Raw genomic sequence first — 26,173 nt, forward strand, 5'->3', positions numbered from 1 at the left:
CAACCAAGGTCTGCAAACAAAACTTAAATTTGTGCCCCCTGTCATCTCTTCCTGAACAACTTTCTCTATCCCAGGAACTGCTTGTGTTTGTGTCTGGCTGTATATTCATATTAGTACTCAGGAACATTTTAAAGGACCAGTTACTTCAAGACTCAGCTTTTTATTAAAAAAAAACCCACAACACAACCAAACCAAACTAAACTAAACACTTTTTTCCTCCCCCTGCAGTTGAATCACTATGAGATAAAGGAAGTACAGCTGTACTGAAGGCAAAGTAAATAAATTTCTCAAGTGAATATTTTTTTATTAGAGGTCACTGTCGTACCAGTAATTAAAACAACTAGAATAATAATTAAAACAACTATTATAATTAAAACAAGCCCACATTTTAAACTTCTGGGTCTGTGAACTCTTCCCTCCTTCCCTCGAGTGACACACTTTCTCAACAGTGAGGTGCCATCATTAAGGGATCACAATTAGAACTTCAGAATTTGACAGATGGGCTATAATTGATCTACCCCCCCTTTGGAGAACACAAAAATTTATAAGTTTTTACAACAGCACTCTCCTAAAGCAGAGATCAGTGGAAAGCCTAGGGATGGAAAATCTGTTTCTATTTCAGTTGTGTATCTGGTAAGATGGAAAATTTTCCAAGTCTACACAGATGGTAAATAAATTTCTGCTACATGAGGCAGTTCCTGGAATAAAGAAATTTTCTCAAATAACAAGTGCCAAATATTTTTTTCAGCAAGACTTATTTTTAACTTTCCCAGGGACTTGTTGAGAGAGCTGGAGAAGTGTCCTTTCACCTTCAGAATCCTGGTCTAACTCCAGAAACAGCTTCTAATGACATTCTCAGCATATATGAATTTTCTTTACACTTTAAAAGATATTTCAAAGCAAAGATCAAAGCTCCACAATTATACTTTGTTGCTGGTAAATATTCCCTCTGAACACACTGGCTAGAAAAATAAGAAATTACTATTTAAACCCTAAGACAATCATCAATGACTAACAGTGCTGACATTTAAGCTGTCATTATTATGCTTCATGAGGCAATGCTGTTGACACAGGAGAGCTTTTCCTCCATGAACTGGGCGTAATGGAAAGGACTGGGACAGGACATTCAGAACTGGTAATGAAGTCACTGCAGACTATACTTGCTAAAAAAGCTGTGAAAAAGACACAGAATTCTTAGGGTTTTGTCAGATAGCCTCATAAATGGGTATGAGAATGGGTATGAGATTTATGCAACTGTAGTTAGTATTGGGCAAGGGGACAAGGAACTATTTGCCACTCTTGAGGGTGTTGGGACAGCTCTCCTCCTCACATGAAAAGTCAGAGTCATGGATGTTGCCCACCTTTTCCTCCATCAACTTCATATCCCCTTCCTAGTCTGTTCATGTAACTGTGTGGCTCTGCTTGGCAGCTGGTATTAAACCCTGTGAAATGACACTGCTTGCAAGGGGAAAAACACACAGTATTCTCCTGTCATTGAGTGATCTTTTTTCCCCCTAAATACACATAAGCTCCAAAAGGCTAAAAAGTTCAATATTGCCACACTGAGCTTAATACATGAAATGAGAAAAAAAATCAAAGCATTTCTGAAATGGCAGCAGTGAGGGGGAAGAATTAGTGATCTTAACACACTGACTAGATGAGTATGAGTAGGATGAAGAAGGATTTTTTTAATCTGACAGGGAGTGTGGTTGACCTAGAAAAAAATTAATTGACATTCCAATATAAAGTTTCTGTCACTATTCCCAAAAGAGTAAATTCAGGAACGTATGTATGTATTCTGAATCTCATTAATGTTGATTTCCCCAAAGTCATAACTGCTCACAGGCTTCCGTTTGCAAAACCACAATCAGATTGTCATAAAACATGTTACAAAAGAACCTTCAGTAAGAATTAGAGTATTACTTTATAAAGTAATAAATAATATTAATAAAATATCTGTGGAGTGCGCTAAATTATATTTCCTGCAGAATATTTACCCACAAGAAAATTAAGCAAGGTACAGATATGGAAAAGCTCCTCCCCAAGTTGTCTTTGACTATCAAGTCCTGGAAACAGACACATTGATCATCTGGATGTCAATTTTGTGAGCTGAGAAAGTTTTGTGCAATTAAGAATTGAATGGAAAATCTATTAATTGTCACCTACTTATTTTCCAGTCTTAACCCACCTATCAGACAGTCTCTCAATATTTCTGTCTTTTTTTGGTGCTAATTCTTCTCTTATTCACTCTCTGTCTACTTAACTTTCTAGGTGTAAAGCCTCAACAGGACAGTACTCATCTATCACATCATTTTGTCATCATCAAGCAGTAGAGAATATTTGTAAACAGGTGAGTTTACTGTGCTGGAATAAACCCAGCAGATGTAGTGAGGTGTGATACACACATACAGGCACTACTAAATTTGTGTGAGTTAAATACAGCTTGGCATTTATCAGAAGAAAAGAGTAGTGTTTCAGGAAATCTGGATGTAGGAAAGCAGCTTAGTTTACATTCTCAAATTTTTGCTTGTGGCCATGCTTTTTCATTTTCAATGAAGTAAAATGTCAGCTTTTAAAATATTTGGAAGCTAAAATTACATACAGCACAAGCCATGAGCTTTAGCACTGCTGAATTTTTTCATCTATTTCATGCCTTCATATTGGAGGAACAGTCATGAATCACATATCAGTGATCATCACTGCATATAAAACATCTTTTTTAAGGAGGCTGAGGATCCATGTAAGAGCTTAAAACATGCAGTACAAGAACAGAATCAGCTCCTTGAAGATTTTTTTTTTAAATGGGTATAATAGATGATACATTTTATGTGGAAGCAAAACTATCCAATTGAATAAGACACTCAGGATATACAAATAGAAACCTATTTAATTCAATGTGCTGTGTGGAAAAATGTTTTGGAAGAAGACATCTTACAGGAAAGGATAAATAAATTTCCATTTAACAAATATATATTGTATTTGCTATTCTAACTTTTTTGTAAGGTGAAACAGCTAAAAGAGCGTGAAACTTAAGATGTGAAAGTTATTGCTGTAATATGACACGTTATTGAAAGCCATCCTCAGTAAGCCAATTTTTCATTAATGCAATGTGCATAAGCTAAGTTCCTTATGTTCCATTGTTTTAAAGGCGTTAGACGTCAGCTATGACAGTTATGAAGGAGAGCAAGGATCTGGTTTACATTTGCCATACATTTACTCCATCTCATATAGACAGTCACACGTACATATAGAGAGAGGCTGTACTGCTCCCTGGAAGAATATCTGTCTAAATCTGAATTCATTACCATTTTAGGCTATATCCTCCTAGAGCTTCAAGTACTTTTTGGCAGCAGAAACAGTATTGTTTCATTTTGAAAAGCCATATCCAACACACCCTATGTGTGGCACAGACCCCTTTGTCTCTTATGTTGCCATTCCTAGAGAACAGTAAAAGGCCATAACCAGGAGCAACACATTTTCAGGTGTTTCAGTTACATGTACTCCCATGATGGGAAGCAAAACCCCTCCTCAAAACCCAAAACAAAACACCACAGACACAAAAAACCACAAAAACATGGAAAACATTTTGTGTGTATCTTCCACCCTGCTGCAATTTAGACCATGGGTGGCGGGTTCTCTTTCCTTCTTTGCTTTTCACTGCTGAATTGGAATCAGTCATCTGACTTACCCAAAACTTTGCTGCTATGGCCAAATACTCTTTGATAACAGTGGCAAAGACCTCACTGCTGTAAAGCCTCAAGCCCCAGAGCTGGCAAGGCTGGGCTGCCCTTCTCTGCTTCCTTCTCAGACACAGCATCACCAGCAGAAAAGCCTTTGCTTTTAGCACAGGTCATGTCTGCAGTAAAGGGTTGTGCCAAAAGGGCTGCTCTACCATAGCTATGGCTTCAAAGGATCTTTAATATAGGCAAGGATGCTATAATACTGACTTTTCAGGTTACTGCTGTATTTACTGGGTTTTGATGGAAGCTGTCTCTCTGTGTGCCTCTCAGATCTCTCCATTTTCATTTGTGTGTTAATTTATAGTGAACATTATTCTCATTAAAATGCCAGATGATCAGCTGTATGTAGAAAAGTCCTTTTTTTAGAAATTATCTTTAACCAGTGGAAATGTGTGCTGTGGATATTGATGCTATTTAATCCAGAAGATTTTGCCCAAGCATTTTAACTTTGCTTCCCATTTACTGAAATGTTAATTTTGGTTTTTTCAGTACTATGCCCATTTATTCTTCCAAGAGAGCTGCCCTCAAAAATGTGCTGTTAATTACCAATCTGATGTCATTTTAGAAAGTGGTCACCAATCCATGTAATGTGACCTACAACTGGGAATTTATAAACTACAAACAGCAAATAATTGGCCCTTACCAATGAGAACTTCTTCAAGATTCATTTTAAAAACAAACAAAAAATGTTTTTGAAGTTTTATTCCAGCCAATTATTGCAAACTTGGACAAGAATTAGACATTTCTGACTACATACTACATGAAACTAAAGGTCTCTACATTGGTTCCTGGGAGAGTATAATATCATTTGGGTGAAGCTATAGGGCATGACTGTGAACTGTGTATAAATACAAATACTTTCATGACCATTTTAGGTAGCTGAACTCCAACTAATGCATAGCTTGATGTGCAACAGCCTCTTGCTTTGCAGTCTAGACAACTCTGGCAGCCTTTAAAATTTATTGCTGAACACTGTCACAAAAATGTGTCAAAGTAAAATTTGCATAAAGGTTATACTGTAATGGCCTGGCAATTGTCCCATCCTGTTCTGAGCTTGTTTTAAATACTTTTCAGATTGTTTGAAATACATCATACTTCAGTCCAAACACAAAGGAAGTCTGTGGGAAAGCATTCTTTAGCTTCCCAGATGGAGATAATATTTATGATACATATTTTTGTGAGAGCAACAGAGAAAATTCATGGTCATGTAACCACAATAATCGGAGTGCTTTATGACTACCACTTTCTACTAATTACCATAGGTAATATGCATAATTTAAAAAACATGCATCAAACTGGCTTTGTCCATTTGTATTTTTGAGCTCCATCTTCATTATGAAATGGCAAATTTAGGCAGTAAATTTTCAGTGCAGAAAAGAGAAACAAATATTCATGACAGCCAAGGAGGTTTCAGTTTTTTTAAAAAAAATCATATTATTTGTTTTGCTTTACTTGCAGCTCTTGCCAAATTCTTCCCAATGCCTCCAAAATTATGACCCTTTAATAGCAATGTGCAAATGCAGCAAATTCTTTGTGGTGAAGCAACTGAGGATCTCAGTAATAGTTACCCACTGTACTAATATTACAGCCTGTAGCTCTGAGACATGTGGGTAGAAACTAAGCTTTCAGAAAGCTACTGTGGCTTAAGTTCTCTCATCAATTTTTGATGGTGTTCATATTCGTATTATGAAGTTGGAAAAACAGATCCATGCTCTTTCCTAAAAGCTTTAGAAATTAATTCTGAATATTACAAGAATATTAATTCTGAATATTACAAGGATATTAATTCTGAATATTACAAGAGATGCAGAAAAGGAGCAAAAGCATATCTGAAAAAGCATGCTCAAATTCCATACATGATAACATAGATTTCCACTGTTTGAATGATCATCTTTAAAAACAGATTAGCAGATTTTCAGTATTTGCCTTTGCCATTGTACTTCATAAAGTGAAGAAAAAATGTTGACAAGAAATGTATTTAGAGAACTGAATGATTTGAAAGCAATTTTATTGTGATGGTGTTTCCATAGTAATTAGGTTCTGCAGTCTCTAGGGTTAAAAATTATTATAACACCCAAGTTCAGCAAGGTAATCAAACATAGCCTAAAAAGAGTAGTTCTAATGACATCTATTAATGTTTTTAAATGCCTAGATTTCAGCAGTGAAGCCTTGGTCTCCCACAAACATCCAAACAACATTCATTGTTGTTCACATTTTCAGAATTGCTCATGAGCATTGTAATCTGAAAACAGATATTTTTCTTCCTGATTGCAGGATTGGCCCACTGTAATATTCACAAGATATATCTTTAAAAAATACTCAATTGGAAAATATAAATTGTGGGAAACAAATGTGTTTACACATCATATTTTGCAGCAGTGCAATTGAAAAAAACTGAAAATTACCAATTCACAGAGCTGCCTCTGGCTGACACACATTTGCAGATTGAATTTTAGGAAAAGATTAATTCAATTATCCAAGACAAAATCAGGATAGAGCAAAATGCACAATTTCCTGCACATGCCAGTTGTTTTTCTTTATATTTATCTCCTATTATTGCCTTTCCTCTGTTAAGCTATTTTATTGGAGTTATTGCTACAGCCCTCATCACTGAAAAACCTCCATGTGCCTAAATATTACTAAAGCAGTAATAGTTTAGACTGGATGGCTACTAAACCAGCTTCTATTAAAATAATAAACTTCAAGATTCTTAAAAATTAAATTAAAAATTGACATGAAAAGAATGACTTGAAATTGGAAAATAATTAAATTATCCCATTTCTACCAAGATAGAACTGAAGTAAAGGCTGACTAAGACTTCATAAAGACATACTTGTGGTAGGTCTGGAAACTCAATCTCTGGTATTCTAGTGGCAATAAAAAAGGAAAAAGATCTAAAATGCTGGATACTATTTTTCAGAACACGCTTATGTTACTCTTACAGTAAGGATCTACAGCTGACAAGTGAGCATAGAGTTTAAAAGGATCATGGAATGTGAAGAGTAGAGGTGGGAAGGAAAAAATTGTAAGGAAACCACTTCAGTAAAATAAGTCACTCTTTTATGATTTTTTGGGGGATGCTTTTCCTACTACCTTTCCCAGGAACTTGACTGGGAGAACTAATACAGCAGGCAAGACTCTGTAGGCTTCCCGTGGAATCAATTTACAGGGTGATAGACGCAGAAGCTCCAGGAAAAAACCTAACTTCCTACATCAGTATAAAAAGCAAAGCTTTTGGGCTTGTGAAACAGAATTTATTATAGATTAGAAGAGAGTTAGCCTTCAAATCCAGGGCAAAGAATAATACTCACATAGCAAATATGGCTGGGAAGGCCTGAATTCAACTAAGCAATTTTTTTCTCCGATTAGTATAACTGATAAAATAACGAAACAAACTTTATTGCAACCGTACAAAAATGCAAAACCACTCATTAAGACCTCATAGCTTTTTTGTGGGGGAAAGGCACTGCGACAAAACTTATCCTACCCCAGGTAACCTTCTACCTGTGTTTGTTTCTGCATTTAATGCCATTCTGATAATCTTTTTCTTAGTCTGCATCTCATTGACACTGCTCCTGTGTTGATATTAGCTGTGTCCTTAACTATCCTTTGCAAACCACACAGCAATTAATCTATTAACTAATAGATTAATTAAATATAATTAATTAAATTTAATGGATTAAAATAATAGTAATTATAGCGAGAAGTAGGAAATAGGACTAATTATTATACTTTTTAGGACTGTATGAATGACTTTGAGATAGCATCAACTTGGAAACTGGAAAGTTTCTAAGCAGGGTGTTGAGAAAAATTCCAAGTAGCAAATATTAAAAGAGAGATAAACTTCTACACCAAAATGTTTGTTTACTTCCTCCTTTTCCAGTGACGCATAAGCACTAAAATGCAGTCTATTACCTGAGAAGAGAAACTGATACAAATTCATCACACATACTCCATGTAGTTTGATATTACAGTTAGCCCTTCCTGAAGCAGCATTCTTGGCTATGGCCTGTCTTGGGAGAAAAAGGAAACTTCAAATCACCAGGCACAATGCAATGATTACATTTCCCAAAACCAATCTCTATGTATAGAATTCTTACTTGATCACACTGTGGGCAAGGAATTTCCCAGTACTTTATAATCTCTAATTTTTACAGAATTCATTAATACTTTTAACCAAAAATCTCTGCAGCAAACATTCAGTTTTACATTAAAAAAGAATCACAGAATTTTCAGAATTAATAGTTAGATAAGCAACCAGAACTTCAATACTGAATCACAGTTTGTCTAAACTATTTTGAACTTGACTCCTGATTTCTACATCCAAGAGAGTTTATCTTTGGAAGTTTTACTCCAAAGCTCTTTCTATGGACTGCTCAGGAAAAAAATACTGTAACAATACATTTCCCCAGTGACTGAGCAGTCTAGAACCTGTTTCTTCCACAGGTTAGTGAAAATAACACCACTATGAAGCATTGCAAAGGAACACAGTTTGAGATGCCTGAGAAAATTGCTGCTGTCAGAGCAGCAAATTTTTGTTATATCATTACAATCTGGAATATAAAGCATAGGAGATAGAAAAGTTTTTCATTGCTGTAATGAATGACAGATTTTCAGTAAACTGTGCTTAGCTTCAAGTGTAAAGACATGCAGATAGGTATACCTTATACAAACTAAGAAAACAATTGAACAGGTAACTTACAATTTTGACATGATAATGTTCATTTGTGTGTATTAATTGAATTCTTCTTCTTCTGAAATCTAGATATTGAGCTACATTGTAGTAAAGCAGCTCAAATACATGTAGAGAATGTTTCCCGAATTTGCTCTGGATCAAATCAGAATATGCTGTTTGCATGTTTCTGTATATTCAGTGAAAAATCTGTTTATCTTTTCATAGGAATTTTTCCTCTCAGTCTTCTTATATTATATTGTTCAGCTATCTTGTGGATGGAGTTTGGTTTTAAATATTAAATACGATTTCCTTATTAGAAAGCTTATTAATAGTAATTCTTTTTGCTTGCAGAATACTTTTCAAGACTCCATTGGCTCTTTTCCTTGAATGCAGAGATATTACAAAACTCTATGAATTGAGTTCAATGCTATTTTCTGTTATGAATGAACCTTTTCTTGTTTCTTTTTTTTCACAATCATGAGTCACTTTGCATTTTAATAAAAATAATAGATGATACAACATTGTCCTACAGGAGAGAAAAATTAATTTTCTCTGTTGGCTCTCTAACTTTTTTCCCCCTATCAAAAGAGTTAATCTCTGGGCTTAAAATTTGAGATCTGGGGGGGAAGCAAGGGAGGACAATGAAATATAGGGTACAATTTCATTTGTAAGACAAGTCCATTGATATTTCATTTTTGGTTTGGATTTCATGGATTTTTACTCAAGCTATTTGGAGTCAAACTTCATAATGATGCTTTCTATTGCTTTACTGATTCCTAGTGCAAAGAGGTATCTTAGCCTTTTTTAAAAAATTGCATTTACAAAATACTGATTAATATAGGTTGCAACACCACAGCTGTTATTTTATTCAGGGAGTGGTAAGAATTTATATGCTTCAACCCACCTTTTTATCCTGGTGTTGAATGAAGTGGCTTTTCAGGTTGAAAAATAATTTTAACAAATATGTTATAGTTCTGGTGTATTTATGTACCTACTTAATATCCCCCAACAGGGATTTTGCTGGTTATCCCTGGATAAGATGAGCAGCTTGGAGAAAACATAAAATGGGGCACATGCAAAAATTCGCAAGATCCTTTACAAGCTAATGATCATTTTCCCCTCATTTTTAAATCAGTGTAAAGCAGCTAAATATTCTCCTTTTATTGGTATTTCCTCAAGAATGAGTAATTAATACTCTTTTGGTTTTGCATGATGCTGTACTCTGAAAGCTCTGTTGCATTATAAATGTGAACATGGAACTTACATGGGATGTCCCACATTAAAAGAATTAGAGCTTGTCATTAGTTCCAAAGATTATTTCAGTCTTTGGAAACTGATCATGTATAACTCTCAAATGACTGTTTAAAATCTAAATTTCTTTAACCTGGGAAAGCATAGAGCAGTGACTGGTTGGTGTAGACATATATAGTTAATTTTTTGCTACTCAGAACCATTAATAACCATCAACTGCATGTAGTGAATAAACTGCATTGATTACCAGTCAACTCAAAAACATGATAGCTCTATTACTGTGGGATCTTTCAATTATATCTAACATCATTTATAGCTCTTAATTAACTTCAGTCACTTCCTATTTCCACGCCTCAGGAAGTCTCTCTGAGAAGCAAAGGAAAAGAAGGTGCTGTGTATTAATAATCTGAACCCTGGAAACTTGAGGGAGCAAAGAATGCTGTAACAGCTGGGCCTCTTTGCAAAATGTATCTTCAGTGTCAGTACATCCATCATGGCTAAAGCAATTTACTGAAGTGGAGCTAGAGCTGGTCTAAGATGCTAAACTTTAAGCCCTTGAGCCCTCAAGCCTGCATTCATCTGCAGAGCAAGCACAGCAGATCCAGTGTCTCACCTCAGCTTCAGTGTGAAGACAGAAGATCTAAAGATAAGATGGGAGGTCATGATCTGTTGCCGCAATTAAAAGTGGTTTAAACTATGTTAATCAGGAACAGGTTTTCAGAAAAATTAATAGCAGCAAGAGCAGAATGATGTCTCCTCAAGGGTCCTAAGATCTTCACTGTCATGGAAGTACCCAAAGATCATCACCTTTCAATGATCCCCCAAGGTACCACTGAACATTTGGGTGCACAAATGCCTTCAGCAATTCATTTCCATGTGCCTTTTCCCATATTCTGACCTCTGTGAGCACACATTTATGTGCAACTATATTTGACACTGAGCATCAATCAGACAGTGGTGTGTTTTAGGCCTTAACTGCAGCATTTGAACTGCTGACCTTGAGAAAAAAGGTTTTATATACCATTCCCAATCCCTTAAGTCTTCATGACACTGCAAAGCAAATACTTGACTTTTACGGATGGATTCAGTTTCAAGTCTGTTGTTTTTCCAAAGTTTTGTTAAAATTACAGAAGTGGCTTTCAGGGAAAGTTTGTAAACACAGGCACATTTTTCATTATAGATTATTACCAACACAGACAGGCTTTGGTAAAAGAGAATATGATTAGAGATAAGCAATAAAATCCTGCACACAGGAACACTGTCTGTAGAAGTGTCCTGCAAACTTAGAGATAAATAATACCAGAAGCAACAGAAGATCATATCTTTTCCCTTTTGCCAAACATTTTACAATTGTTGGTAAAGACTTCTTTAACCAAAGTGATACAAAGTCAGTTCTGCAGATCTACAGACTCCATCCCCTTGTACAGCACACACAGCTGTGCAGTTGCTGCAGCTATGTAACTCTCAACCTTGCTTAAAATAACACTTTATTTTGCTCCTCTCTGTGCTCATGTCCTTTCTTAGTTTTTCTCACCATTATTCTCAGTGGAATTTTCATAGTCTGTCTTTTAAAATATTTTAGTGGCACAAGCACAAATTCCACATGTATTTTCAAATATAATTCTTGTATGTGTACATTTAAAAGATGAATATATGATCTCAAAACAAGATACAAGGAGATAAATGGAAAGTAGCAACCTCAAAGCTATGTAAAAATATAGCATGGTACACTGAAAGCAGAGTCACAGTTCAGTAGCTGCATTTGTACATAATGAAAAAAATTATCTGTATTTTCAAATACTGATTGTAGAATGTTGAAATTATATTATAAAAAAATTTCTTGCTAACAATATGAAATGGACACATCAATATTAACAACTATGCCCAGTAAAAAAGCAAATGAGATGCTGAAGTAGAGCTATTGAGCCTAAGGTTGTAATGGTCAATTTGTTCTTAACTATGATGTTAATTTTTTTTTTTCTTTTAAACTTGAACTGCTTCCTACAGGTAAGAAATTTTAGCATTTCTAGTACTGCTAGTCAGGTTTCTGTTTCTTGATAACAACTCAGAGCAATACTTACTACGAGATCACTTGAATCTCACATAGCTGGAAAAGTGAGACTTCTGAAATGCCACAGCCAGAGCATCACCCATGAAGGCCAGTGGAACTTTTATTACCAGAGAACCTGTCCATTAAAATTCTGTAATGATACTTTTTCTTACTCTGTATAGAGAGTGAAATTCTAAGGTTGCTTTAAAATGACAAAACATTGTTTCAAACTCAGTAATAATTCTTGCAAGAATGTTCATGGGGCTGAGATGAAAACCAAACAACTGCAAAATATTTCCACTCCTTTATCCCTGAAAGTTTTGCTGCACTTTCCACTTCTATTTTAGCAATAAGGCTTCCAAACCTCTAGTTTCCTAAGAGGGCTAATGATACCTGATAGCAGCATAAAACCAAAAAACCCCCTAAACACATAGAAGGTACTTAGCCATCCAGCCTCAAACAACTTAAATGAAATTATTTATGTACGTATATATAAATATATATATATATATATAAATAAAGTTAATATATTAAAGTACTTTTCAAATTTACAGCTTAGCCATTTACAGACCTTAAAAAGATCTGATGTGATTTGATTGTTGTATAGAGACATCATTCTCAAAACTATTTGAAGAAAATATAGCAAGTTATTGAGACAAGGCTGAGACATATTTTTATCTCATATCAATTAGCTGTGGAATAACCTTCAAAAGAAATCGTGGAAAACATTACAAAAAAATCTCTACAGTTTATGAGCATCCTACCTTTCTTTTGCGCAGTTTCACTTGACTGTTTGGATATTCTTGTGTGGTCAAATGATCCCTTACATGTAAACACTGAATGTCTTCTGCTGAGCTAACATTTGAAAGGCATTTGTTTCCAGGGGCCACTTGAGGTTCTGTGAAACCACTTTCATACAGACCATTTTCCACTGCTGGGATGAGAGAGAAAGGAGAAGATTGCATAAGACAGTCACTGGATTCCAGTGCTGAGCAGAGTTGTCTATCACTGCTGGTGCATGATTCAGAAGAAATCCCACACTCTACCACATTAGACTCAGACTTTCCAAGCCCATCTTTAAAAGCATCAGATTTCCGGCGCTGTTGTGCAACTGCAGCAGTATGAAGCATCTGCTTCCCAGGCATAATAATTTCTTTCACATTTGGAGAATTAGAAAGACCTTCTTTCTCTACATCTACTACTTCATTTAAGCCTTCACAATTACAAAGCTCCAGGCTTTGGCCAGCGCTGCCACAAATCTCATCTTCTTCCATCTCCTCTTTAGGAACTGGGTTACGGGCAGATTCTTTATTTATATCTCCAATTGTTGCAGATGCTTCAGTTGCCTTGTTACTCTCTGTTGTTTGTTCCATCTCTATTAAGGAGCCTGCTCCATTTGAATTTGTTTCTTCATCTTTTCGTTCCCTTCCTAGATCAGTGGTGTGGTAATCAGTATTATCCATGTTGAGTGCCGAAGAGTCATCATCGTCATCAGACACATGGACTAAAGTTTCTGTGCTGGCCTCCAGAAAATGCTCCTCATCCTCATGGTTATCATTTTCATCCACCTCCTTTGAAACATTTCCCAGATGCTTTGCAGGGAAGCCAATCAGCTCTGCACTATAACAGTGTTCTGGAAATGAAGCACATTTTTCTTTCTGGTCCACACTCAAAATTTCATCCTTTTCCATACTTGTTTGCAAGTTATCAGCTACAAGTCCGTGACGACATGCTGTATTATACTCCACAGACTCCAAAGCCAATCCCATCCACTGGGTCACGTGTTCTTCCCAGCTTTTTTTCCTGATTGCTAGAGACATGTCATAACAATTCAGCAGCAGGCTGCAATGTACCTTCCACAGAGGACCAGAGATGTCATGGCTGCTGTGCACTGCTCCAGAGGGAGAAAGGGTTTCTTCATTTTAACATCTGCAAGAAATAAAAAAATGGCTGGTTATTGAATCAATTCCAAATCAAAATAAAAACAAAAATAAATAAAAAAAAGGAAAGGGAAGGAACAGTTTAAACAAAAGTGTAAAAGCAAGATAAGACTGCAGGACCAGAAGGACAGAAATTTAGAAGAGTGCTTTGTTTAAAGTTTTAATACTTTTCATCCAAAACTTGGCATTAGTCATAATTCAGAATAACTTTTTTTCTGATTATTGTCCAATATCAAGTAAACAAAAATGGTATAAACATGCACATGGAAAATCAAGTTGCTCCAGAGCCAGAATTTGACAGTATCACTCTCTTTATCATGCCTGTCATAAGATATTATTTTCCATGGTTATAAATGGCATTATATCTCATGATTGCTTCACACAAAAAAGTTACTTTGTATTTCTTCTTCTTCCAGGGATAACCTTGGAGTGCGGGACTCTGGCTGTTTCTCAAAGAGGTAGAGCAGAACTTGAGGGTTTTTCTGAATTTACTGAAGTTATAAACCACATAACTTATGAGTAGCTTTGGCCCATTCAATGGCTCTCATTTTCATTGTTATTGTTTCACTCTTTTCAGGGCAAGATGTAATTATAAGTGTTACATGAAACTGCAGTAGAAATCAGCTATTGTAGAGTAAAAAAATATACAACCCTAGGAAAACTAATTTAAGCTTTTGGCATATTCCTTACCACAAATACATAATGAAATCTGAAATAAAACTTTTGGTGAATATACGCAGGATCTACTAGTGTAAGGAAGGGAGGGAATCCTTATTTAGGGTCTGGGATCTCCAGAAGGGCAGCTTGCAAGCCAGTATGGTTGTCTCTAGAAGTCCCACTCCCCTTGACTGTCAGGCTCTTCCAGTGCCCACTGTCCCTGCTTGATGATTTAGGCGGGTATTTTCCACAGACTGCTGTATCTGGACTCGTGGATGATGGCATTTCAGATACATTAATCTTGCAACATTGAATGTATGATTTAGCACAAAGAAAATACCTCATCTTAATTTATGCATTGTAAAATCAAATTAAGAAGTTCTTTGTCAAATAACAAAGCAAAACTTCTGGCCCATAAAACAGCTGAGGTTCAAGAAGCGATGCTTCTACTTTTCACTCCCTACATAAGAACTGTCAGCACCTAGCATGGACCTGCTTATTGATTTCAACAATAAAGAAGATTAAATACTGAGTTAATTCTGGGTGGTTTCAGTCTACTAAGGCATGATTGCCCACCAGGCCACAAAGCTGCCTTGACAAATCACATGCCTGAAGGTATAAAAGTATTCATCTTGAAAGAAATGCAAAATTATGCCTATGCAGCTGAACTTTTGTAAATTATGTCTTGACAAACTGACTTTCAGGATAGAGTTGTACATATTCCTAGAGCTTTACCTTCTTTGAGGATGGCAAGCTTCATTTCACATTCACATTTTCCACCTCTGTGGAGACTGTGCTTAAAAAGAAAATATATTCACAGGGTAAGAGAATTCCATGAACAAGTCATCAGCATGTGGGAGGCTGAGGAAAATGGAAAATAACATACAAAGCCAGGCCAAAAAAAATTATCTGGTTTCAGAGGCAAAATTTGGTAGTAAGAATTTAATACAACTTTAGGATTCTTCTTTCTTTTCTGGTTGAGTATGAGAGCAAGACTTAAATAATAAAATATAGAGTCCAGCAATTGTATAAATTTGCATTCTTTAACTTAATTTCACACTTTTATTCTCCTACTATTTCTACGTTTGCATGGTCCAAGATCACCACAGGGTGCATATCAATAATGACAATACTTTTAACCTCTGCTGCACCTTTTCCTGATGGAGCCCTAAAGCTCCTCAGAAGCAATCAAATTATTTTTACAGCTCTGTTTTCTTTTGAACTCTGCAAAGGGGCAGGTTTGCTAAAAGGGGCTCTTAAGATTTCTGCTGCACTCCATTAGCTTCTTGGAGTTGCACTCAGGTGCATTTGTAGCTTCCCTCTTTCTTCCTCTACTAGGATGCCTACTAAACAGAAAATGAAACACACTGCTATAGCCACATAGAGGAACTTCTGAAAAAAAACAAGGAAGACACCAGTAATATTAAGTGTAAAAAGATAAAAACCGCATGCAACTTCTTAATGACACAGATGCCCCCATCTACCTCAGATTTAGGCTACTCCTAATGTGCAGAAGGTTGGTATTCAAAGAGTTAATGGGGGTGTGTGTTAATCTTGCTGCTGCTAAATGGATTTACACGTGTGCAGAAAGGGGAGAACAGATCCCTCACTGTTTTTCATTTTTGGGATGTGGAGAGTTATATTTCATGGGGGATGAAAAACAAATAAATTTTACTTTAGAAACCCTTCTGTTTTACTTGTGCTATCACTAGTTTTGGCTGCCTCATAGACTGCAGAAAAAAATATTAAATGGGAGAATATCAAATGCTTTGCTTGAAATGCAAGACAAATAAATATATGACAAGGGCAGTTTCATTGTTCTCTAAAATATGGCCTTATGTTAGCACTGAGTATGAAAAATTTACCTTACATACTCCCCCTCTTCAGGTAGCTTCATCTTCCAGTTCCTAAAATTCTCTCAATCCCATGGTACACAGAGGAGCCACATAGTTTGGTGGAAATTTCCTCTCCTCTCCTCCCCTCCCCTCCCCTTTCTCTCTGCATTATCTATTCAACAGTTAAGGGCCATTTTTTTCCCTTTCTCTGCCTCTATATTCAGAATAAAATGTTTCCTCTGCACTCACATGAAGGCACATAGCTTGTGCCTTGAAGGATTCCCTACTCCAGACCTCCAAATAAGATTCATACTGTACTCCTTTCTCTGCCAGGAAACAAAACTCTCTGCCACTTTACAGAAGAAAGGGTTCCTGCCTTGATCACTGCTTTTCTGCTAGTGCTGCACACTTTTTTCTTGACATGACATTTTCCTGACATTCTTTTCTCCTCTGAGAAATGCCCCTGACAAGTCCATTTGTACTGTTCACCTTGGGTAGAAGCATCCCTCTTTCTCTCTTTTCATCATTACCAAACCACAACTAGAAACCTTCATATCTGATTTATTCCAGATTTCCAAGATAGGCAGATGAGCTCTCAGAAGTCTGTTGAAATGTTTAGTAGAGTGAAAAGACTTGTTTACTTGTCAAAGAATCTGTCAGTCTACTCTGCAGCTCCGGTAATTCAGAATTGCATTTTGCTTTTACCCTTCTGAAGGATAAGGTTTGAAACAAGATATGAATGACAAAGACTTCTCCTGGATAAAATAAATCTTGATCCTGGGTGTGATTTAAGAAATATTGGCAATATTGACTCAGTACAAAATTCTTGACCAAAGGAAATGGAAGTGAGGTGTGGGTTGTGACACTGCAGCAGAGTCCCCTTTGTCACTTAAGGTGACTAAGCTTAAGTGACAGGAGAGTTTCAGAAGGTGGCTGAGGCAGTGTAGCCTCTACTGTCCTGCCATTGGAATTCAGTTTTTGTTAATGCTTTACATTAATGCTTTTTTTTTTTCTCTGTGAAAAAAATAAGGCAAAGAAGTAGCTTATGAACTTACACACAGATAAAAGACTGATTCATTACATTTTTTACATAGCAGGCATACATAAGCAACAGAGATCAAGCAGAAATATTTATTTTGTTATCATTATTTTATCTTTGTTGGTCTGTGACCCCAGTCAGCAAACTTTGTTTAAGGAAGTCTGAGTGAACAGGGTCTGTTTCCTATAAACTCATCTCACATCATCCTGGTCTGGCTTACATTCAGCTCTCTCAGTAACTCCATACAAAGCTCTGAGACAGAATGTTGTTTACAAATAATTTGAGATAAAACATAAGCCTTTAGGTCCTCACTCAGCTAGTAATTTAAAATATCTCCTGTTTTAGAATTTACAATCCCTCCTTTTCTTGTTTCCTGGCTATATACCACCCTTTGGATTTTACTACCACAGAGGCTCACCTTATCTGCAGTCGCTACATAAACTGCTTTTGTAGTGTATAGATATAGACTCTTCTAGACCATGATGTCCTAAAATATATGAATATGAGGATGTTTTGTTGTAGGGTAATTAATCTAGTGCACACCAGATGCATTTTCTTTATTTCTACTATATATAAAAAATAAACATGTAAGATCAAATATAAAAACTGTTTGAACTAAGAATTTTTTGAAAATATTTACAACTTCATTCTAAAAATCAGAGGAGAAATAGTACTTTTAAAACAAGTCTGTTCTCAGAACAATATCATAAAACAGTTGAAAACTTTCCAATAAATTTTAATGGCAAGCTTTGCATGTGTATGCATGTGATGCACTTAAATGTTATCAATGCAAACATAGGTCAGTTATGTAGCTGTTGCTGATTTTTGTACAGATAAACACAAACACAGCCCAAGAATGTCTTTTCACATGGTAATCATCCTGTTGGTTTGTTGGTTTTTTTTTGAGATCTCTTCCTGTTTGTTTTCACCACTGAATTAGTGAAAAGAAATATAAGTACAGTGTGTGTAGCAGTGAAAGGTGACTTGGAGCAATTGGAGCTTCTGTGAAATGGGAATAGCACATAGTTTCTGTTCAATTTTTCAGGAAAAGATAAGTAAGTCCTGCCTACACAAGCAAGCATATTAAACTGACTGACAGGTACATTGTAAATATGTCCCTGCTTTAAAAGTATTTTTAAAGGACTGAAATCAATGCAATCCATGTAACTGTAGAGATGGAACAGCCAACTAGAAACTGCTCACCTGTTTCTCTTCTGCTTCATTCTGCAGACCTTCAAGGCAAAACATAATTGAAGTGAATGGCAAAAATATCAAAGTCCTAAAACCTCTCTTTTCTTACACTTTGTAGATGGATTTTAATTCTGAGAAACTAAAACTAGCAGCAATGTTGGATACATAATGTTTAGGATCACCGATTGTCTCCTAACAGAAGCTGCTGTCACCTGTGTGATAATGGATAGAAATTGTACTAATAGTTGGACTCAGCTATAAATATCCAAATGGAAATTTTTCAGTGTCACACAGATAGAGAGACTTTCCAAATTCATTTATGATACAGTCTTAGGGGGATAAGAACTGAATAATACAATACATTGTTCCAGATTACTAAAATTGTTCTATCACTATAATAGAAGTGCCAATTCCTAAAGTTTTCTTATTGAAGAAGAATGAATAAGCAATGGCTAACATTTAGCCATTTCATTTTACATAAGTCAGATATGCTCATTATAGTTCGCTGTGAATGAAAATGTGTAATAATGTTAAGGTTGTTAACAACCTTTCTTTAAAAGACATCTAACAAAATTGTGATTCTTTCCATCAGTATTATAAGGTATCAATATATTAGATGCTCCAAATTATAAAGTTGGTAAGTTCTTCATTCAGAGACATCCAAAGGCCTGCCTGCTTTGTAAAAATATTATTGGTTCCTAAGATATGAGCCCAAACTTTGTCAGTATACTCTGATTTATTGTTACAAAGCATAAAACAGGGTTTCTTTACTTTCTATTTCTCTGCATTACCAGTGCTCATCATCATACAAAGAAGGGCTTGTACTTGTAGCCAGCTTATGATTACACTGGGTTTTAGCTTGGTTGCATTTGTATTTGGTTCATTTCCACTGCTGAGCCTCAGATCAGCTGAGCCTCTTTCCTCAAGGATGAGAAAGGGCAAATGACAGGATCCAAACTGTTTCACAGTTAGAAAGGGCAAATGACAGGATCCAAACTGTTTCACAGTTATCCATTTATACCCAATTTAATTGTCAAATCAAAACCAATATAAAAGATTCTATAAAATACCCAACTATAGATTTTTGTACTACTTGGCACTGATGCATAATTAACAAACAGAGAAATATTATTTTTTTCAAGTATTTATACTACTTTATTGCAATTTTTAAATGCCATTTTAATATATTAATAATCAGAATTCAATTCTTACTAGCTCTTGTGATAATCCATCCCTTTCATCATAGCATCATTCCAGAGTTACAACAGCTATTGAATTTATAACTACCCACTAGAAAGAGAAACAATGTCAAAAAGTATTTCTAGCACAGACTTTTTAGATGAAAATCAGAGCCAATGATACCTACCAATTCTGACCTCGTTCTGCTAGTCTTCAAAATTTAGTAGTCTGAAAGATATTATGCCACCTTGATTTCAACATAATATAAATCTCTTTCTTCTTTGGAATGATGAAAGTAATCTGACTCTTCTTTTTGCACAAGTTTTTCTTTCCCTAAAGGAATTTTTTAATTCCTTTTCCAAAATGGAGGTCTTATATATGGAAATTTCACTGCCCTTACAATCCTCCCAAAAAGCATTTCTGCTCTACGCCCAGAAAAAAAAACATAGTTGGCAGATTCCTTACACCCCTGACTGGAAGTGTCTTGAAAAGGCAATATTAAATGAGAAAAGGACATTTCATAAGACATGGTATCCCAGAAAACTCTAGCTATTATTTTTTCATTCTGCTTAGAATATTACCCACCCCTGCTTTCCTTTTTTCTTTTTTGGAGGGGGGGCCAGGATGGAAGAAATTCCATTTACTAGCCAACTCCAGTAAAAAAACAATTTTCTATCTACAGGAGGTCCTTCTGAAAACAATATAAATTAATCAGATTGTATTCTCAATGCCAGTATTTCCATTTAAAGAAAAGTGGCCAGTGCTTGTTTGAGCTATGAAACCCAAGACACTATGGACAATGACTTTTGTCAACCAGTCCCCTTACTGGACTTTCCTGATGTAGAGAGAACTGAAAAGTATTTTTGGCTTTTTTACAAATGTACTTCGCACATAAAGAGCTGAAAATAATTTGGTCCCATCAATAAAGAGCCTAGATAGAATGACTGCTGAGATGGCTGTGCATTTTGGTGGGAATGGACATATAATATGGTCACTTGGGATTCCATTTTGATGCACGTGTAAAAATGTACTGAAAGTAAACTGAGAAAGTATTTCCAGAATGTAACTGAAGATGTGAGAAGAAAAAAACAATCAAAATGGCTGCTGTACGATGTCTTTCTTTGAAACTGGAGAGAGAAATAATGTGTAGTGCACACTGAGTGGTTTATAAATGCACTTGGACTCAATTAAGTCTGCCTCCTTCAAGTAAGAATGCAAAAATTTATTTCCCAGGCTGGTGAAATTAGGGAGAAAAAAGTCTTTGTCAGACCAAAACCTTACAATTGACTGTTTTTCATTTTAACATTCTTCTTTAAGAATTCTGAAAGCTGATCTTTCAAAGGACTGGTGTACAAGGTGTTTGTATATCACCACCCTTTCTCTCTGCCTCTATAATTCCCATAATGTGAATATGTCTTTAATTGCTTTAAGTCCTTACTGAGCAATCCCACTGACAACCATCTTTGGAGATATTTAAAACTTAAGCAAACAAGACCCTGGGCAAGCGGGTCTGGTTGGCCCAGATGTGAGTGAGGGGCTGGACCAGAGACCTCCAGAGGTTCATTCCTGTTAGGACTGAAATCAAGATGTAGCATTTCTGGATATGCTGTTTCAATTGCTCCCACCCTTATGTTACTCCCTTATTGTACTTTTTCTTTTGTAAAAGGAACAGAATACCAACATGAAAAACCTCTCTTAATTATGTCTCTAGACAAACAAACAATTGAAAATGGAACCAGATGACTAAAATAAAAAAGGAGAATGCTCTAAAATATATCTTCTTCCTAAGAAAAGAGAAAACTGTTCTTAAGATATCTTCTTACTTTTGATAATGCCCTTTTCAGGAAAGCTTTTAATCAAAGTAGATAAACCTCAGCAAGAAAAGTCTTATTAAGGACAACATAAAAATAGAATATAAAGATCAGCTTAAAATTTCTGATAATTAAAAAAATATATTAATTTAAAAAAAAATATATTAACTTTTCTTTGCTATGTGGTTATCCCTCTTTTGTTCCACCACCTAAAGAATAATTTAAAAATTGATTTCACTGCAAGAAATTTTAAATAATTACTATAAACTCTGCCTATTTAAAAACTGTCTACTCAAGCTGTTATCTTTGCTTTCAATTTTGTTTTGGAAGGGAATACATTTTGCTTTGTGTTACAGAGATCTTATTGAATTAGGCTCATATATGCAAATTTATTTTGGTCAAGTTCTCTGATTATGGAATTTAACATGGAATTCAACAGGTACAAGATTCAAAAGAATTTTGCAGGCACAAAAATCTATGGTGAAGGAAAGCTTTTGACTAATATTTATTACATGAGTGGAACCACTTGCATTAATTTTTCTCAAGGCTGTAGACATCAATTATTGTGCTTAATTGTTCCAAGAAGTCATCTGATATGATTACTTGGGCTATTTTCTTGTTCCAAATTAAGAATATAAACATTTCTGAAGGCTAAAAACTTCAGATGTTCATTTTCCATGTTCATTGTGTATATACCTATAAAATATTTTTCAGGATTTTTTTAAACAGTTCATTTCCTGTGAATTCTTTCTCTGGAACAATATCTTAAAAAGTAAAACCAGATTAGCATAACAGAGAAGTTAGACTGAGTAGAACCAGGAGATGAACAGTGATTTGTCTTCAGGACTTTTAAATGAGCCTTCAAAATCTAAAGTGCGGGCAGCTGTGTCACATTTTCTTAGAGTCTCTAAGAAACTTCAGAGTTAAATAAAAAAATACGTTCTAGGTTGTATTCTCTTGTCAACTCTATAGTTCAACTCTCTCAGACGTATTCTCATCTGCAAGTGAGGCTAGGTGAGGTTATTATGTTCTTTAAAACCCAGAAAGTGCTTCAGAAGAAAGCACTTGATATGGAATTATTATTTTTATTACTTGGCATTTACTCTTTTGTTTAACTAGAAAACCTGTCAATACCATCTATGTACACACTTATTTGCAGGAGCAAGTATGGGAATACAGTGCATTAGAAGCCACTAATGCCAAATCCCTTGAGACATTCAAGTTCCAGGGCAAATTTCACAGGGGAAATGGAGACTCAGCTGTTCAGATTCCCCTCAGCTTCTCTTGTCCCACCACCTATCTATCACAGCTCTGCCAGATCAGGGCAGAGAACTGAAGAACACTTGGCCATAAGCAAATGAGTGATCGTGACTTTAAAATACATCCCAGGAAATGCCCAAGGACAACTTGCTGCCCACCAGTTGTTCTCTGCCCATGTCCTCCACAACCTAGAGCCACTTCTGACTATCACAAAAGACTTTTCCAGCTGAATGGTAGTCAAATATACAATTCTCAATCTGCTGCAGAGAATATTTCTGGAATATTTACTGTTTTTTCACATCCTTCCACACCATAAAGTCATTTCATTACTCACCAACCATTTTAAAAAGGAAGAAAAAAAATCAGTAGTTAAAAACCTTGTGAAATATATGAACAGATGACTCCTGCATAGTTACCATTCTGGCCAATAAATATATGGAGCCCTAATGATGCACATAAGAAAGAATCTTTCATATTACTTATAAGCAACAGATGTCCCTTTCAATTTTTTGCAAAGACAAAGGGTACCATATTCATTGGCAGGAAAAATACTTCTGATGTCCATAACAATTTAATAATTAAATCACACCTTTACATGAAATAGCAGGAGCTCCATCCATGCATCAATTAAAGATGATATCCTGATTTTCCTCCTAAAGTCTTTAACAGCAGATTCTTGATATTTAATAGTTAAACACTTGGTAGGTTAAAGAAAAAACTGAGTTAATATTCAGCTTCACCAAAAATTATAGTCAGCTGGCATTTATTGAGTCTTACTTTCCCTCAACTATCACAGCACACCCCAAGCTGCGTATCTAATCATAGGTTACTAAAAATAACCTAATTTAGCTACTGCCAAGAAATAAACCTTGGAATTTCATATGTAGAGTGTACACAATTAAGGCTGTATTGTCAATTATACCACAAATTTTGTCTAGGACTGAGAAAAGGCTAGCAAGCCAAGAAGAGATATAACTGATATACCTACTGAAATGCTCCTCATCATGGTTACTGTTAGAGGGGAGGGAAAGGAAGGTGGGGGGAGAGAAATAACATACCCCTAAATGCCCTCCCTGTTGGCAAATAAGGTGAAAAGAAGAAATCATTCACAAGTCTAAGTTTCCTATTTAATGTCCATTAAAAAAAAAAAAACAAACAAGAGCATGCAAATCTATTTATATATGAAGGTAAATAAACAACATTCAGCATATCAAGTACATTTTTAAAAGATGAAGAAAAATGCACAAGATTTTGTTATGGATCTGGCATAGCAGAACTGGCACAACCTACAACTAAGCATACAGTTTTAATGAATAAGTTTTTTACCTTCAGTTTTAGAGCTGAGATCCTGAATGCAGAAAGCTTCAGTGCTGGAAACTGCTTGTTTCTTTGCTGATTTTTCTTTTCTTTCCTCTCTTTTTTGTTTTGTTTTTTTCGTTTTTGTTTGTTTGTTTGTTTTTGATAGTTTATAGATCAGACAGATTCCAAGACAGCTTTACCTAAATGAAGAGAATCTGGAGTTCAGGCATGACCTCCCTAAAATCTTTGGTCAATAGAAAAAAAAAACCCAAACAACAAAAAACCCACACAAAAACAAAACTAAGGAGCAAACCAACAGATGAGAGTCCAGTCCTAATTAGCCCGTGCTAGCATAAAAGTTCAGATTTTGCTACTGAGATCATTTCTCCATTTGAAGCAGTTTTGCTCAATGTGTGATTCTAACAAAAACACCCTCTGCAGCTGGAGGGAGCCTTAGCTAAGCACGAGCCTGTCAAGCTTTTCCCAGTGACTTCTGTCTACTAAATTCAGACTGATGTTTTGTGAAAGGGGCCTCAACAACCAGGCCCAGATTGCCTGAAAAGTATTTCCTGCCTTTGAGAGAGAGGGAGAGGGAGAGAGAGAGAGAGAGAGAGCCAGCGAGCTGCCTGCCTGCCTGCGCCGGGGAGCGGGACAGGGAGAGAGCGCACAGAGATGTAGGAAAGAAAAAAGGCAACAAGATTGAGCATTTCAAGACATTCAGCTTAATACTGCTGGGCTATTTCTGTCGAGTGCAAAGATCTGTGCTACAGTTACGTAACGTAAAAGTGTTTTCAAACCCCTCCCTCCTGTGTGGGGTTTTTTTTTCTATTCCTTTGCAAAAATTTTTTATGCCTCTCTAATATTTGCGCAAAGAGAGCATTTAACCAGAACAACAGGAGAACGTCTCCAAAATGCCTGGTCTTTGTCACCAGGTAGTTAGAAACAGGCAAAGAACAACATGGTCTAAACTCGATTAGCCCATGGCATTGACAAAGAGCCTAGTGCTGTTCCAATGAGCATACGTATGCATGGTTAGATAGGTACCGTTTACACGCCCATGCTGAAATCGCATTCCCACCCAAGAGAATAAGCTAGTTTTGAGCAAACGAATGCTAAAGTTTAAACACAGTCACATTGCAGGCAGTAGTATATGTTGCTTTACCTCTTCTGAGAATCCTCCAGGGTCACACAAATCCAGCTCTGCAAAAGCAAAAGGACAGACTCCATCTTGATCGTATTAGTATTTTGCTGACATAAAACACTTGTAACTACTTCGTTCCAGTTTGACAGGGTGCCTGAATCACGTCTCCAGAGTAACCCACAGCATCTACATCCTTTGCTCTATACAAATTTAGTGAATATCATGTTTATCTTTTCTGCTTTCTTCTGCCTCCTCTGAATGACTTCCTCTTAGCTGTTCCAGCCTGAGAACTTGGATTACCATTTGGCTTTGATTAAAACCAGATGGACAGTTCTGTGGAAGTTTGAGGGTAAGCTAATGGAAATGACGAGTATGGCTTTAATTAGTGTATCTATTAATAATAAATATTAGCTATTCATATAACAAATTCTATACTAGTAGAGACATGTAAAAAACTTCTCTAGGCACTCGTCTCGTAATTAGGTGAAATAAGTTACTCAATTTTTATTTCATTTCGTTCTATATGAATCATCAGGACAATGATGATGTATGATTTTCAAACTACAGGATTAAGCCAGCTGTTTTTTTCCTATTCTTTAAAGAAAGAAAGAAGTGTTGTTGCCGAGTTTAATCACATTCCCAGGTGAGCTAGTCATACATCATTTACCTTCTGATGAAGTCATTTACCTTCAGCCAGTGTAAATCTTTTTATTAATTATTGCTCTGAGTAAATGATTTTACTGTTACTGAACAGGTTATTGAATGGAATCTCCAGCCTTTGGCTGGCCTTCAGAGGGAGCTGTAGAGATGCAGAGGTAAGACACTGCATACGCTGTGCTACGAGAAATAGTGCCTGGACTTTTAGTGACCAGAAGATCTCCATTCAGCACTCCTGCCACAAACTGGGACAGGATATTTATTCTGAAAGAAGATAGGAAACCTCTATTACTACTAACTGCTGATACATGAGCTGATACCAGCCTCCAACCACTGCCTTTTAATTGCTTATATAATGCCTTCATTACCTCAAGTGAGTCTTCTTGAAGGCATTTACCTGGTCAAAGAAAACCCAGCCCTGTAGAGCTGTCTTCAGCTCCCCCTAATA

At 36.0% G+C, this 26,173-nt stretch overlaps 1 protein-coding gene across 1 annotated transcript in view; it reads right to left on the reverse strand.

Annotated features, from left to right (window-relative positions):
• The window catches only part of LOC115598269 (rho GTPase-activating protein 7-like), a 58,011-nt gene extending 33,981 nt beyond the window's left edge, over window positions 1-24,030 (reverse strand). Inside the window, exons 1-2 of the mRNA XM_030449974.1 lie at window positions 23,955-24,030; window positions 12,481-13,645 (exon numbers count right to left, since the gene is read on the reverse strand). Of these exons, the coding sequence (XP_030305834.1) occupies window positions 12,481-13,536 (1,056 nt within the window). The 5' untranslated portion in view covers window positions 13,537-13,645; window positions 23,955-24,030. The remainder of the gene's footprint in view (window positions 1-12,480; window positions 13,646-23,954) is intronic.
• Window positions 24,031-26,173: the final 2,143 nt, after the last annotated feature.

The sequence above is a fragment of the Calypte anna genome, chromosome 4A (assembly GCF_003957555.1).
Source record: "Calypte anna isolate BGI_N300 chromosome 4A, bCalAnn1_v1.p, whole genome shotgun sequence".
In the NCBI taxonomy this organism is placed as follows: Eukaryota; Metazoa; Chordata; class Aves; order Apodiformes; family Trochilidae; genus Calypte; species Calypte anna.